General features: G+C 39.3%; 1 protein-coding gene across 2 annotated transcripts in view; it reads left to right on the top strand.

Moving 5' to 3' along the window:
* The first annotated feature begins 7,910 nt into the window (after positions 1–7,910).
* Positions 7,911–15,857, top strand: part of DCN (decorin) — a 33,281-nt gene continuing 25,334 nt past the window's right edge. The window contains exons 1-2 of one of the 2 annotated variants that reach the window (XM_035127232.2): positions 7,911–8,168; positions 12,658–12,901. In XM_035127232.2, coding sequence (XP_034983123.2) covers positions 12,694–12,901 — 208 coding nt within the window. In that variant the 5' untranslated portion in view covers positions 7,911–8,168; positions 12,658–12,693. Of the gene's footprint in view, positions 8,169–8,336; positions 8,494–12,657; positions 12,902–15,857 lie in introns of those variants that run through there. The other variant, XM_035127233.2, reaches the window with a different exon arrangement.

Genomic DNA, 15,857 nt, shown 5'->3' with positions numbered 1-15,857 from the left:
ATTTCACTCTTGATGTCTGTACAGAAAATTGCTTCCAGATCATTTATTTTCAGATCCTTATTGCTGACCTTATTGCAAATCTGAGGTAGGTAGATATGAGAGGCAAAATTTCCCTTGAAACAGCGGTAGGGAACTTGTGGAGGGTCACAGATTCCCAATCACCTTGCCTTAAGATATCATGCTCCACAGATGGAATCTGTGGAACCAGATCAAATAATGCACTCCTAGATAGTGATGAGCAAAGCTCACTAGAAACAAAGATCCCTATTGCAAGCCTCAGGCTGGCAAGCGGTAAGGGATTAGCACATTGCAGAAACATAAGGCAAGACGAAATTGTCAGGTTCAATAAGTCATATTCACATCTGCCACACCCAGGAGCTCCTGAATCAAGTCTGGAGGCTAAAAGACCACCATATGTTAAAACAAAAAGTTAAAGAAAGATTTGTGATGGATATACCTAGCCGACAGACAAAGAACTAAAGAAGTTCAGATAATCTACTCATAGCTCAGGTGAGAGTCTCAAACTACTAAATGGATTCATTTGGAAATTAGATAATGGTGGTCATGAACAGTAACAAGAAGCATTCCAATTGTACAAGAGTGTGACAGAAGTGGTGATTCAGGCCAGTTCAGTGGCCCACTACAAATATGTAAAGGGAGGGCTGCAGTTTATTTAGCATTTGTACCCCACTCTTCAGCCCAAAAGTCACCCAGAGTGGCTAACATACAATCAGTTAGAACAGAACAATCCCTGCCTGCAGATTTATAATCTCTCTCTACATATATAAAGAAAAGTGACACACAAGGAGAAAATAGGATAAAGTAGGGATGGAAAATCTCTGTTGTTGGACTACAACTCTCATAATTCCTAGCCATTGATCTTGCTCCCTGTGGCTCATGGGATTTGGAGTCCAAAACAACCAGAGGATGACATGTACCACATCCCTGGGATGTTTCTGTACCCACCTATCTTGTGCTTTTAAAAGGCTATTGTATAGGAAACTAGCCACCACAAGGAGAATGTTTTAAATTGCTCCCTGTCGCATCACCTTCCACATGACAGAACATTTGCTTGCAGTTACTTACATGAAAGATGGAGGGATCTTCTACTACAAAGCTCCCATTCTACCCAAAAAGATTTATACAGTGTGGATAATATAACTTAATCTGCACGAGCAGCTGCTGCTTGGAACATTTGGAAGGATTTCATACCAATTCCCCCTTAGAGCCTTATCTCATATTCTGTTAAACAATTGCAGCAGCAATTTGGATTTAGTTGCAAACTCCCTACAAGGTGTAAGGTGAATCTAGAATGGGAAACTGTCCCTGCCTCAGAAACAAACACCTGCTATTGAACAGTTTCATAAAGTAGCTATGGAACTGAAGTGTGTGTGTGTGTGTGTGAGAGAGAGAGATGAGCAGATGGAGAAGAAATGAGATTTAAGAATCACAGGGCCACATCACTACCGGTAGGTGTTTCACAAAGTTCGGCATTTGCACTAGGGCTACACAATGAACCCTATCCTTCTCTAAGCAACGGGCTTGGCCTCTACCCTAGTCTTCCTCTATTATCACATTCAGCCAATATAAACTAACAATAGAGTTTCATTTAAGATTAAGAGAGCCAAAATTGATCAGAAGAGAGTTTTGTGAGCATTTTTGCTTTCACTCTCATCCAAACTGATAATTCCACTTCTTCCCAGAAAAAATCTGGCAAAATGCTCCCCACCCTAATATTGCCACCCAGAGATAACATGAAGATTTTGGGAAGGCGATTTTTTTTTTTGCTCATTCCTAATCTAAAGATGGACAAAGCAGTTATCCACTACAGATTCCGGAATTATCTCAGTGCCACCACCAAGAAGGCCTTGAGTCCCATGCCTGATCCCATGTATGGACAGGACAAATAACAAGACATCTGAGGCCAATCCTAAAAGCAGGTTCCTGTGGGAGCAGGGAGTTTATGAGGTTTAGAAGATGTTTGGTAGACAGAACTCTAGTTGGGACACCCCCATCAATGGTTTATCTCTTTCCACACATCAAAATCTGGTATTTATTGTTTGTAAGGTAACATTAAGAAAAATCTCTTTGCTCACAACCAGGTGGGAAGAACAGGAGTTAGTAAAATCCACTTTTTTTTATAGTGGAGGCAGAATTCTTATAGGAGAGAATTCTTACATCAAACAAGCCCACACAAGTCTAATATGTCCCCAAGCTATACGAATCAAAGTTGTGCAAAGCTTTGTCATAAAGCAATAACCCAATTCTATTTTTCCTTGGTGAAATAAAATACATTCTTAGAACAAAGTTAGACCTGAAATACAAACCAATTCAGTTTAACTTTCCTCAGTGCTTTAATTATAAACACAAGTACATTTTGTGGTCTCATTTTTGAGTAAGAGCTTTTCAGATGTAATTTCACAGGAGAAGCTATAAAAAAAGTTTCCAGACAGACTAAACCTTCCCTTTGAGGTCCAAATAATATTTCAGCCAATATAGAACCTTTCTGCTGTCTCCAGTATTTCTAATGGAAACATTTTGTGCATGTTTTATTGTGTTAACATCAGTAACTTTACTTTCTCAATTTGAAACATTCTTAAGATGCTTCCTGAGGACTTTGAAAGGACTGCATGATAAAAATGCTACTTGCTTTAGTTAAGAACTGAGAAACAAAACTGAGTGATAACAATTAGTGAAAAGCAACAATGCCTCTCTGTCCTCCCAGCTTCTATTTCATATGGCACATGCCCCATTATGAGGCATCTCATCACTTGCTATAGAAATCACAATGGGCCATGGAGGGAGGAGTAGCTTAAGATAAACAACACATTTTTAAAAATGATTATCCTCAGTGAGTTTTTTCTTTAAAAAATGTTTAGGTGTACTCTTTAAAAATGTTTAGGGGTACATTTTCCTACTCATACTGAAATACTGCCCCTCAATAAGGCCAAACTTAGATTCCCAAAATGTATAGGGGTATGCGTACCCCTGCGTACCCCCAGAAAAAAAGCATTGATTATCCCCCACTTCCCCCAAGGAATTCAGGACAGGAATGAGTGGCGCTGTGGTCTAAACCACTGAGCCTCTGGGGCTTACTGATTGGAGGGTTGGCGGTTAGATTCCGTGCAATGGAGTGAGCTCCTGTTGCTCTGTCCCAGCTCCTGCCAATCTAGGAGTTTTAAAGCACACCAGTGCAAGTAGATAAATAGGTATTTCTGCAGCAGGAAGGTAAATGGTGTTTCTGTGCGCTCTGGCACTCATCACAGTGTCCCATTGCACCAGAAACTGTTTAGTCATGCTGGCCACATGACCCAGAAAGCTTTCTGCAGAGAAACGCCGGCCTGAAGCAAGATGAGCACCGAACCCCACAGTCAAGTTTGACTGGATTTAACCGTCCAGGGGTCCTTTAACCTTCACCTATATAAGATCTCCCTTTTAAATTATCACACAAACTCTATTAGGTGGGTTAGGAGGAGAGATGACTAGTCTCTATAGCCTCCCTACAAGCTTTGAACTGAGCACTGCTCTGATATTGGGTCTCCCTGGAAGTATGTATGTATGTATCCCTGTATGTATGTCCAATACTTTAGCCACTTTATCACAATGCAAGCACAAAGTGATATTGCAAAAATATATAAAAATATATTTGGAAGATGAACTTGGGCCATGTCCATTTGACCATCAAACAAGGGCTCTCACTTACCTTCATCCCTCCACTCTGTGCATTTATTCTTACTCCTACAACCCTGCTCAGACAACTTTCTCTCTCTCCCCCCATCCTGCTTGTAACCCCCCGACTTCAGGCATGATTCTCCATATAAACACAGTAAAAGAAATAAAAATAAAATACAAAGGCAGCCCAAGAAACACAAACGCTTAAAGAAAACCCCACAATATAAGGGTTCAAAACCACACACTTTTCAAAAAATATGTTTCCCGTATCTTCAAATCATAGTTGTTTTATTCACTGACAATTCAAAAAATACATGGGAGAGAAGGTGGATCAAACAACAGTAACTAAAGGATAAGTAAAAATTTATCAGAAAATATTTTTTTCTGAGAATTTCCTTTGGGGGGCTTTCTCCAAAAGAGTTGGAAAATTCCAGGAACTCTGACAAATATTCCCAGCTTCACCACACACACATATAGGGTGGTCAATTTAAATGCAACTGTGGATTCTAATGTATTGTTGTGAGTTGGGGGTGGCTGAGTTTCTTCTAACTCCTGGATCCAACAAGGATTCAATAGCTGGAATAGACAGGCCAGCTTCTTGGTAATGGCCCGCTAAGTATGGGTCATTAAGGTAACAAAGGAAGTGTCACTGTGCCAGACAGCAAATGGTTGGGGCCCCCTCCTTCGACTGCCTGTTTGTTAGAAGAACAAAAGCCAGAGTTGAGGTGTTTGAGATGTAGAAACAAGAAGTAGGCTGGGCAGCTGAGAATTAGAGCCATGCCTGATTTCTGCTGAGATCCAAGGCTGTGGCTATGAAAGAAGCAAGATTTTATGAGGGTGTTAATGCTATGAGCCCCTCCATCATAGGCTCAGGTTGTATATATGTGTAAATAAACCATACATCCTAAAGGCACCATAGTCTCTGTTGTCACTCCATTCCGAGGAAACTGAAGCCTGGAACCACTGTAATCTTGCACTCCTCAGAGATTGGGATGGTGTGCAACAATATGTTAAAAGAAGCAATGGACTTCAAATAATCTTCTCATGAGCAAGTGTTGAATAAAGTTGCCAAAAAGAAAATCCAAACTATGGCAATCAACAAAAAAAGCATAAAGACCACATGACTCAAAAAAGTGACTGGCTTGTATAACATTGAAATACATTGACAATTTCTATCCAGTTGTCAGCTGTGACAATGTTTTAAGAAAATGGAAGTGAAATTGTCAAAAAATAAGCATGCAGATCAAATCAGTGCAGTAACCAAAGGTCTGTCAATGATTATTTTAAACACCAAAAGGCCCTCAAAGGGTTAATACATTCCAGTGCTAAACTTTGAACTGGGTGACTTAAGATTAACCATGGACTTGATGAATTTCCTATCTCATAGACTGCTCTCCAGATGTTTAGAAAATTGATGAGGTTTTAATCTATTTGTTATTTTAAGTTTTTGAAAGTGTTAAATTATTGTTGTTAATTTTTCTTATTGATAATTTTGTTGTTTTACCTTTTTGTAAACTGCTTTGAGGTTTTTTTACAATCAAGTGGTGCATAAATTTTCTGAAACAAATACATAAAGTATATGAATATGTAAAATGATATCACTGTATTTCACCGCATATTTGTCACATTTTTATGCCGATTCTTCTTTTCAATAAAGGGGTATGTGACTATTATGTGGTGAAAAACCAAGACGCAACTATTATGCAGTGAAAAACTGAGGTGTGGCCATTACGTGAGGGAACAATTTATATTTATGAACATAGTTATGTTATGTTGCTTTTTATTTGTTACTGTCTCACGTCTTTTGCTTTTGAGATTCAAGTCTCTTGTGCCTTCCTCACGGCAGCTTCACCTGCCTACCTGCTCCCCTTGAGCCTTTGGTTGGTGCTGAGAATGCGCCCTGAGAACGCCCTGTGGCTATTACGTGGTGAATGCTTTGAGGCCGATTTCAGGGCCTGAAAAAAGGGGTGCCACCATTATGTATGGGTGACTATTATGCGGTGAAAAACAATACTTTGCTAATGTTCCATGACTAGCCATATTAATTTTGTAAGCCACCCAGATTGGCTGGGGAAACCCAGCCAGATGGGCAGAACAACAAGAAGAACAACAAGAACAAGAACAAGAACAAGAACAACAACAACAACAACAACAACAACAACAACAACAACCCCACTTGGGAAATTACATTAGTGCATTTTTCTCTGAAGAATTAATGGTAAATTCTCCTTCCTTCCTTCCTTCTCTAGTCTGCCAAGGTGAAACTCACTGAACATCATCATGAAGGCTCTACAATATAGAGGACAGGAGAACTTGGCAACTATCAAATGCTTCTTTTTTATTAACCATCACTGACAGTGTTGCTCTACTTACTAGCGGGAAGGCTAGAGAGTCAATGTCCCAGTTCAGGCACACTTAAAGTGCTCCAAGGGCTCAGTGCTCCAAGGGCTGAGCAAAGTAGGAGGTAGGAAGGGTATTTGTTCAAACTCCATTCTTTCCTGGGAAAAGGCCCCATTAAATAGAGAATAACTTGTACATAGAAAGTTCAGTTATTTGTGCAAGAATTTTGCTGGAAGATGTTAAAGAGAACCCAAAGGAAAAGTGACAATTGAGGAGGTTCAGAACTGACCCACTGCCTGACCTCCTGTCAATCAAAAGTCTTGCTGCAAACATTTCCGAGCACCAGACATACGTAGCAAGTGACCTGGATTTGAATACCTGAAATTGCTAAGAAGCCATTGCAATGTCAGTGAACCTAAGAGTGGCTCATCTGAATAGGATTAGTTTCTGCTAGATGTTTGAAATGCACAAGGCCAAAAGCAATCATGTACACCACAATGTCTCATCTGAAAGAATTGCCAACTATTGTTCTCAATGGGTAGCACAAAGGGACTATCAGCTCCCTGGAATGCCTAAATTGACTCAGCTTTGTTAAAAAGATGGATAAGTAATCCTCATAGCACTTCTAAAATATTACTTTAAGTAGCATGCCTTATTTAAAACAACCCCCTTGATTTGAACCCTTTACTGCAATCAAGTCGTGCTAAATGTGTCTTGTTCTTAAATCCTAGGAAGGAATAAGAACAAACTTAATGACTTTTAGGTCTCTGGTGCTCAATCAGGAATACAAAGTGAGTAAGATTTAAAAGTCTCTTACGAGTCCAATAACTTCTATCTATCCTAAAAAAAAAAAAACTTTAACTGACACTGCATTTGCACCTGGTTGCAGCCTGAGGGGAGGGAGAAAGTTACAAGTTTAAACATGGCAACTCAAACCCACATATTTTAAGCAAAAAAGGTAAGAACAGAAGGAAGTTCCATGTGTTCATTTGGCATTTGTATCCCAGTCTGATGCAAGTTTGTTTAGAAGTAACTCACACTGAGTTTATTGGGCCTGACTCCAAGGTATACATGGGATTATAGGTTGGTCTAACCACCAGTTACTGTAGGTGACGTCACTAGAGCATATATGTATAACTCCTGTATATTTTGAGAAGCCACACTGTACAAAATGTTTCATGTAACAGTTGCGATCCTGGATCACAAAACAAGTAAAAATGTATTATTAAAAATCTCCTATTTGTATTTATTTCTGTTCTGCACTTTTAAAATTGTCAGTATGATACATTTCTGTGTCACACAGAAAAGGTTACAATCTTATACCCATTTACCTGAAAGTAAGCCTCATTTTACACATTGGGGCTTAGATCTGAATAGACATATACTGGATTGCACCGTGCATTAGTATCTTAATAAAGATACAGACTGCAAGTTCCAGTCCTACTTGTTTTTAAAAAGTACAAAATCATAGGATTATGTCTGCACAGCAAAGGAATGTCTGCTTGCTTACTTTTTTCCTATTGTAAACCAAAAGGTACCTGCAGAAATATTTGACTTAAAGCTAACTCATTTATTTTCTCCTGTAAATCTGCGTGGTTTTGGTTTTTTTTACTAACTTTGAGAGATTACTTTCCTTCCACTTCCTTGGGTTTCATACACTTCTGTAAACCAGAAGTCTCTCTCACTCTCTCTAGACATTTTTCTTCCATGAAAGAAAATGATTGCTCAAAGTTAGAAAGCCATCTAACTAAATATGTGATTTTTAAAGAAAATGACGGAAAAAAGAAAAAAATGGCATCAAGCAAAGCATTCTGTGCTGATCTGTAAAAGCACTTAGGATCCTGAACACTTGAAAAAGAAATAAGGGGGGAAAGGGGGCTGATAAAGTTTCTGGCTACAATACAGGAGACATATCATTACCATATGATCTACTGTGGGTGTCAGCTTGGATTCTGTTCATTGAGGAAAACCTTACTTTTTTAACTGTGCTATGGAATAGAAGACGCAGGAGGGTTTTCCACCAAGTGACAGTCAACTGAGCAGTAATCTACCCCTCCTCCTTTCCACACCTGCACCTTCTTCTGCCTGGCTTGAATATTTCAGTTTAATTGCATCTCAGCTCTGAGGGCGCCTTTTGCAAATCCCTGGATTAAAAGGTATGGCTTTCAATAATTATCCTGAACTCTGCTCCAGTACAGTAAAACTTCAGTAAAAGCTAAGAGAAACAGGAAGCCTGAAAGAAGTGGCTTTAAACAAGATGTTTAGTACTGTTATATCTGCATTATTTGGGAGCGTTTTAGAGAACTGTGGACGTTTCCTAGCATTCTTTTACATTTGGGGCCATTTCTTTGTATTTTTGTAAGGATTTGTATGTTCGAGTTTTCCAGCTGTGCATTTTCTTGCTCTGATGCAAAGTTTGGAGTATATGATGTTGTAGGAGGAAAACAGAAACTTCATCTTTTGTCGTTTGAAAACCAGAAGGTATTTGTTTTAAGTTAAAGGGGTGGTGTTGGGAATGTTTTGCCCAGAGTAGCAGAAATCTTTCTAAACACTGCAGAGTGGTATATTGCATATGTAAACAGCGATTACATATTTAAGACAAGAGGTTTCTGGACTGGTAAAACTAAACAAGCAGGCATTCCATACAGTTTTAAAATGGAAATAAACATGCTTTTAAAATCTTGACTGTGCCCTGTAGAATGTTCTTCACTTCATCTGTTCTAAGAAAAGTATTTGCTATGAAAAAGAAATGCAGTATATTAGTTGTGTTGAAGTAGATGAAACTGAGATAGAGCTGGAATTTTCTTTTTAGAAAAGACCTTATTCTCTCCATTTTATAAATGGTATAGACATCTCTTTATTCTGCAGACTAGTTATGCCAAACACCCAGTCCTAGGACTCTGGATTAACTGATTTATGGATAAGGCTGTGTAAGATTTAAACTCCTAGAAAGAAATACCACAGCATAATTCAGTATAGAATTAAACCTCCCCACCCATCCCCACCTTCAATGTAATATATATGTATCATCTCACAATCCTTCTCCCCATATGGTTTGTTTATTTTGCTGTTTGTTTGTACAGTACATCTTTTTTCTTGCTATTCTGGGTTTTTTATTTACATACCTTTTACAATTATCTGTTAGTTGATCCGATAAAAGAATCACTATAACCTCAAGCCTGATTTGCTGTTCTCAGAAATAATTGATTGAACTAATATATGGCACAATTCTATGCATGCTTACTCAAAAGTAAGTCTCACAAGGTTCAATGGGGCTTTCTCTCTGCAGCTACAGAATAGCTGTGGAAGGAATACTCCAGCAATTACTGAAGGATAAGGCCCATCGTTAGTTGGCGGTCAGAGTTTTTTCATATATTTTAGGCTGCTATGTTCATCAGATCTACTTAAGTTCCTTTGAAGTTCCTTTGAACTTTAGTTCCTTTGAGATCTTTCAGAATATCAGTGTTAATCAGGGGGCTTTAAAAATGCATTTTAAATTGTGTGGGTCACCATAATAATACTTGGATTTTTGAAAATCCTACATCTTTGGTCTTCAAAATCAGTTAACATATTGCTATTGTTTGCTGTGCAAATACAAGTACAGTGACATAAGCAAAGGATGTGCCTCTTTTGTAAATCACCTTTCAACAATGACTTACATGGAATTACCATGACATTCTTCATGTGCCAGTTATGCCCCTAAAGTGAGAATCCTAATGGCCGATGGGATCAATTGATTATTTACCAAAAAATATTACAAGTTTCATAAACAAAACAAAACCCTTACAGACTTTATTCTAGACTCTAATTTAAGGCACAGAAATGTTTTCAAAAAATCAGAACATTTTAGCAACAGGGGAATAAGAGCTCATATAAACCATCCTTTTTGCCTGATTAACTGGGAGAAGAAATAAAATACCATTTATGCTATTTTATGTTTCACATTTGGATCTGCTAGAACATTTGTCCCTTATAATACTCTCAGGATTAGATAGACTTCCTCTATTAATCTATTAAATAATCTATTAATCTGGAAACATGCCAAGGTCTTTTAACTTCAAGTAGAGTTACTAGACTTTGAGACCTGTGTGCCAGTGTGGTGCAGTATCATTCTAAAGTGTTGGGGTTGAATCAGGGAGGCATGGGTCCACATTTTTGCTCAATGGGTGACTCTGAGCCAGTTAATATCTCTCAGCCTAACCTCCCTCACAAGGCTATCATGAGAATAAAATATATTGGGGGTGGGGAGGATATGATATGGAAACCAGAACTCCTTTGAGGAAGGTTAAGGTGAAAATAAAACCAAGTTCATTGCTTCATTGTGTTGTGCTTTAATTCACACTGCATAGAAAAAGAAAAATACCGCCCAAATGACTTTTAGAAGTTCAGAATACAATAGCAAAAATTTTGCTCCCACTCTCACTTCAAAGAGATTCACAAACCTGCAACCACCTTACAGAACTTCTGCTACAGTAGCTTTGTCATCCTCATAATGGCAAACTGAAAAGATTTTGTCCTGTTTCATGCTGGGAGAAAGAGCCTACAGTTAGCTATGATCTGTGGGGATGCACAGCGGAATATCATTACTGTTTGTTCTCCATGAAGTTGTAAGAGCCTTCCAATAGAGGCCTTATAACCTGGGGCATGGGCCTTACTGGTAGGGCTACCATCTTTGGGTAGCTACGCCTCTGGGATTTGTCACATGCACACACATACATACATATGAATTTGTAAATACTGTATGTCTGTGCTTTGCTACCCAGAGCTTAAATTCATGACCTTTAACACACATACACTATTGTATGCAGGCTGGGGCAAAAAAATAATAAGTAAATGGGGCGGGCGTATTCTGATGAAGAGTATGTTAAATTTTTGAAAGAGAGAAAAAATATTAGTGGGTGGGGACCAAGCCTTCTGGGGAGCTACTTCTCCTCCACCCTCCTCTCTCAAATATCATGCAGATAATTATGTTTAGAACTGGGGCTTCTAGGCTACACTGACCAAACCCACTTGTTTCCAGAGCCTCAGACCCTGTTGCTCCCAGAGAAACAGGGCCTGGCACTCCCAGGCTGCAGCTCAACCCACCCTGAAGCTGAAGGGAATTGGAAGCAACAACATGAAAGCCTTGCCCCATTGTTTGCTCATCCTTGGGGGCAGGATGAGAGAAGGAGCGATGAGAAAAAAGGAAAGGAAAGAAGCAAGAGGCGGTTTCTCCAACCAAGCCAGCAATGCCTTCTCTGTAGGAACTGAGGCAGTCATTTGGAGAGGGTCCCTAACTTGGCCAAGAAAGAGCAAGAACAAGAGAGCAGAACAGACATGCAGGAAATACAGGACAAAAGATGTCCTGTATTGAAACAACACAGGATGTAAAATTGTGCATTAAAACATGGGGCAATCCTGTATTATACAGGATGGGTTGCAACCCTAGGTACTTACTGGGCTGATTTTCTATATTGGCAATGCAGGCTGGGGGCTGTTTCCCTACAGCAAGGTTTTATGATGCAAGCAATAATTATGAACAGCAAGCAAGTAGATGACATGGTTTCTTCCCATACCAATGCCACTCTAGCAATGCTAGTGTGGGAAATAACTGTGTCATCCACTCATCCTGTGTGGTTTCTTTTGACAGATGTTACTGGTATAGGATGGGATCCAGATATGAGGAAACAGCATTTGAGCCACAATGGTATGAGTGGCCATCGTAACATGAATTAGCCCTAAGGGTGCTGACAATAAGCAGCATACATCTGTGAGGCTATGTTTTTGAGTTTAAAAATGTACTATAGAACAACAAAACTTGTGGGTAAAAAAGAGTATTGCACACAATTACGAAACACCAGAGATAGCCCAATCCTTTCTGTTATTGCATCTGACTCGAGAAACAACAGCAGAGGAGCCTCCAGGCCCTGCCATGCCTCCTCCTGTACCCACCCACCCTTGAGATACCTGAAACGCCATCCAGCTGAATGTAAAAATTAGATGTAAGGTGCTTGGCTGTCATTTTTAAAATCAGTTTAAAGGGCACCTGTAGTATTATGACAGATGGTAAAATTGGGCTATATTTTGAAATACAGACAAGAAAGCCAAAAATAACAAACTTGAAGTTGAAGCTTTTCCCTTAAAATGCTTTACAGGATTTACTTTAAGCAACTACGGTAAAGATTCCTTTCACATGATATTGCCAGCTTGGCAAGTTTTGGGCTTTAAAAAAAAAATCAACAACAGAATATTATTTCCCTCCCTTCCCAATACTATCATAAGTTTCACAGCCTCAGGCTAACCGCGACAATGGGAAAAAACCAATTCAGTCCATTTGTTATCTTGACTAAGAACTGGCAAATCATTCTTCCCTTAATTTTTGTGCAGAATCCTAACACAACTGTTTGTTACCAATAAATACAAGTCAAATCAAACTATCCAGTCAGTTGTGCACATAATTGACTCTGTGTTCCTCTGTGAATCTCTGTTTTATAAATACTTACTGGTTTCCTACACAAATTATATCTGGGTAATGCTTTCATCATTGCATTTACACACTGCAGCACAACTCCATCAAAAACTGCTTCGGTTATAATTATGTGAAAGATATGAGCATGAACACAATGCCCCCAATTTACAAATCTTTGCTTTTTTTTTTACTTCTAGATTCACAGCTGCCACCTTGAATAGATGAACTAAACCATGAAGGTAGCTGTTTTCTTCCTTCTACTCCTGCCACTTTGCTCGGCTAAGCCATTCCACCAAAAAGGCTTGTTTGATTTTATGCTTGAAGATGAAGCAGGTTCTGGAACAACGGATGCTCCAGATACTTATCCTCCACTGCAAGGCCCAGCAGTATGTCCATTCCGCTGCCAGTGCCATCTTCGAGTTGTGCAGTGCTCCGATTTAGGTGAGCAAAATGAAATGTTGCTTCATAAAATGTCTGTTTATGCTGGCTCACAATGACAACTTAAGCTATTTTTGGGTATCAGCACCAACATAGTTACTGAGTTCTCCTGTCACACTATAATTTTGCCATTGTTGTGATAGTATCTGTATGATAGTCTTGTCGAAAACAACAAGGAAAATAAGAAGAGTGAATTCAGCTGAGAATAGGTCAGCTGAAAAACAGAGTCTTTGTGGTGGTAGACCATGAAAGAAATAGTGGTAGTCATTTGCTTTCCGTCCATTTTACACTGCCTTTCATTCAAGACCACAGGCATTTCTCTTTAAGGAAATGTCAGGTTGTTAATGTTCTATCATGTGTAAATAAACATGAACTAAATATGGTTGGGTGACACAGACCTATATTACAAATCCAGATAAATCTAAATTATGAGTACCAAAATCTGCCACTCATAATTTCCTGAGGAAATTGTGATTCACTCTATTTCCTAATCAATAGGTTACATGGGCCACATAAAACTGGTTGTTACCAGTTTTAACTTGGAAATATGAGCAAGTGGACTCTAACATTTTCTAACATTGGCCTTAATTTGGAACTAACAGTAATGCTTTTTAATTATTCTAGTTTGATTAAAATGTAACTATTTTAGTCTTCATTGACAAATACAAATATATATGTCTGTGCACTGGATGCTTTCCAGGCACGAAGAGGAAGCAGAGCAATGGGCAACGGCGAAACATCTAGGCGAGGAAGTAGATCCCAAGTAAAGGAAACAAACCCCCATAAAACTTAGAAATGGTGGGGGAAGTTAAGAATCAAAAGAGGAAAAGTTTTTTTGTTTGTTTTTTTTAGTTTCTATGATGACTGTTTTTTCTGTTGAGTTGACAATTTTATTTTCTGGGGTTTTTGGTGATTTTTTTCTAGGAAGTTAATTGTCCTATCACTTCCTTATGTGAAAATGCATGTCTCTACAATTATGGGACCCAGGTGGCGCTGTGGTTAAACCACTGAGCCTAGGGCTTGCTGATCAGAAGGTCGGCGGTTTGAATCCCTGTGACGGGGTGAGCTCCCGTTGCTTGGTCCCAGCTCCTGCCAACCTAGCAGTTCGAAAGCACGTCAAAATGCAAGTAGATAAATAGGAACCGCTACAGCGGGAAGGTAAATGGCGTTTCCATGTGTTGCTCTGGTTTGCCAGAAGCGGCTTTGTCATGCTGGCCACATGACCTGGAAGCTATACGCCGGCTCCCTCGGCCAATAATGTGAGATGAGCGTGCAACCCCAGAGTCGGTCACGACTGGACCTAATGGTCAGGGGTCCCTTTACCTTTACCTTACACTTATTTAGTCAACCTGTATCTTCTAGATAAGAGACATTGTGACTGAACTAGAGCTTTGGTTATGCTTTGAATTTTCAGTTAGGCAGGTTAAAAATTCAGCACAGTTTTAAGTACTGTATGTGGAGATGCCAAGGACATTCTGAGACAATTACTGGAACAGGACAGATTTCTGTTTTGATCAGTTGTCTTCTAAACTGAAACCAGAACTCAAAAGGAGACAATGAACACCAAACTTATCCCATCTGCTTAGTCCTTCACATTCTTCTGAAGAGATCTGCTGACGGCCTTGATGCTATGAAGCTACTGGATGTTGTTGGGGTTTTTGGAAGAGATATATTATGATGCTTTTTGTAATATTTGGCTGGTTGGGAGAGGCATACAGCAAAGCTCCTGCCTACATATGATTCCCAGAGTTACATAGAACCCAATATACTTTTAGCCTTCAATAAAGGGGCAAACAAGATACTGTACAGTCATACCTCGGGTTACGGCTGCTTCAGGTTGCACGTTTTCAGGTTGCACACCGCACTGAACCCAGAAGTCCCAGAATGGGTTACTTCCGGATTTCGGCGCATGCGCAGAAGTGCTAAATTGTGCTTTGTGCATGTGCAGAAGTGCCAAATTGCGACCCACACATGCGCAGATGTGGCGTTGCAGGTTGAGAACGCTGCGGGTTGCAAACATGCCTCCCGCACGGATCACGATCGCAACCCGAGCGTCCACTGTATTACTTTAATAGTGTGATTGCCAACTATGCTTGGTTGTTGTTGTTATTTAAATATTAAGCTAAGGTATGTGATTTTATTAGGATTACAGCTGAGGAAGGAAGTGTAAAACTGTCCTCCCCTAATTTCAGTGACTCTTATGAAAAACCACCCCACTTTCACAACTATCAATTTAAAAAATATGGTTGCTAATTATGCTATTAAAGCAAAGTCTGGTTAGGCTCCAATTCTCTGCTCCAGTTAGAAACTGCTTCTTACACACATATAACCATTCAACAGCCACTTCCCCTCAGCTGGATGAGAGGTCTCCTTCTTGAAGCTGAGATCTCCCAAATATTAGCTCCCATTTAGAAAAAACATTCACCATCCATCCTGTGTCATTAGAAATCTGTTTAGCAAAAGAGATGACTGGCTAATCACAACTTGAATCATACAGTTCTCAAAAAATCAAAAAATATTGTCATTTTTGGCTTTCAGTAGGCCAGTAAAATCAAAATTTAATTTCCTTGACTTACAGGTAAAGAATAGTCATCACCAAGGACTGATTGTGTTTGTCCAAAACAAGTTTCATGAAACAAACATTTCTGACATTGTTCATAAATCTCAAAACCAACCCATTAATGATGGAAATAGTTCAGATTGAGCTATGTCCACTGATAAATGGTGCCATTTTGAGGGTTTTAATCACAGTCCATTTCATGAATATACTTCATATATGTATGGTGTATCTCACTCACATCCCAAACTGTTGCTAGATTCTAAATTACTAGTGTGTCTGAATAGGGACTTCATTTTCTATAGCTTTTCACACCAGAGAAACTATTGCTTTGCTCTAGCTGTTGGAGCCTCAGAATGCTGGCTGAATTAATTCTGTTATGCTGTAAGAATTCTAGTTGAC

Source organism: Zootoca vivipara, chromosome 10, assembly GCF_963506605.1.
Source record: "Zootoca vivipara chromosome 10, rZooViv1.1, whole genome shotgun sequence".
NCBI classification, from domain to species: Eukaryota; Metazoa; Chordata; class Lepidosauria; order Squamata; family Lacertidae; genus Zootoca; species Zootoca vivipara.
The sequence above is the reverse complement of the archived record's forward strand: the minus strand, read 5'-3'. Positions and strand labels throughout refer to the sequence as shown.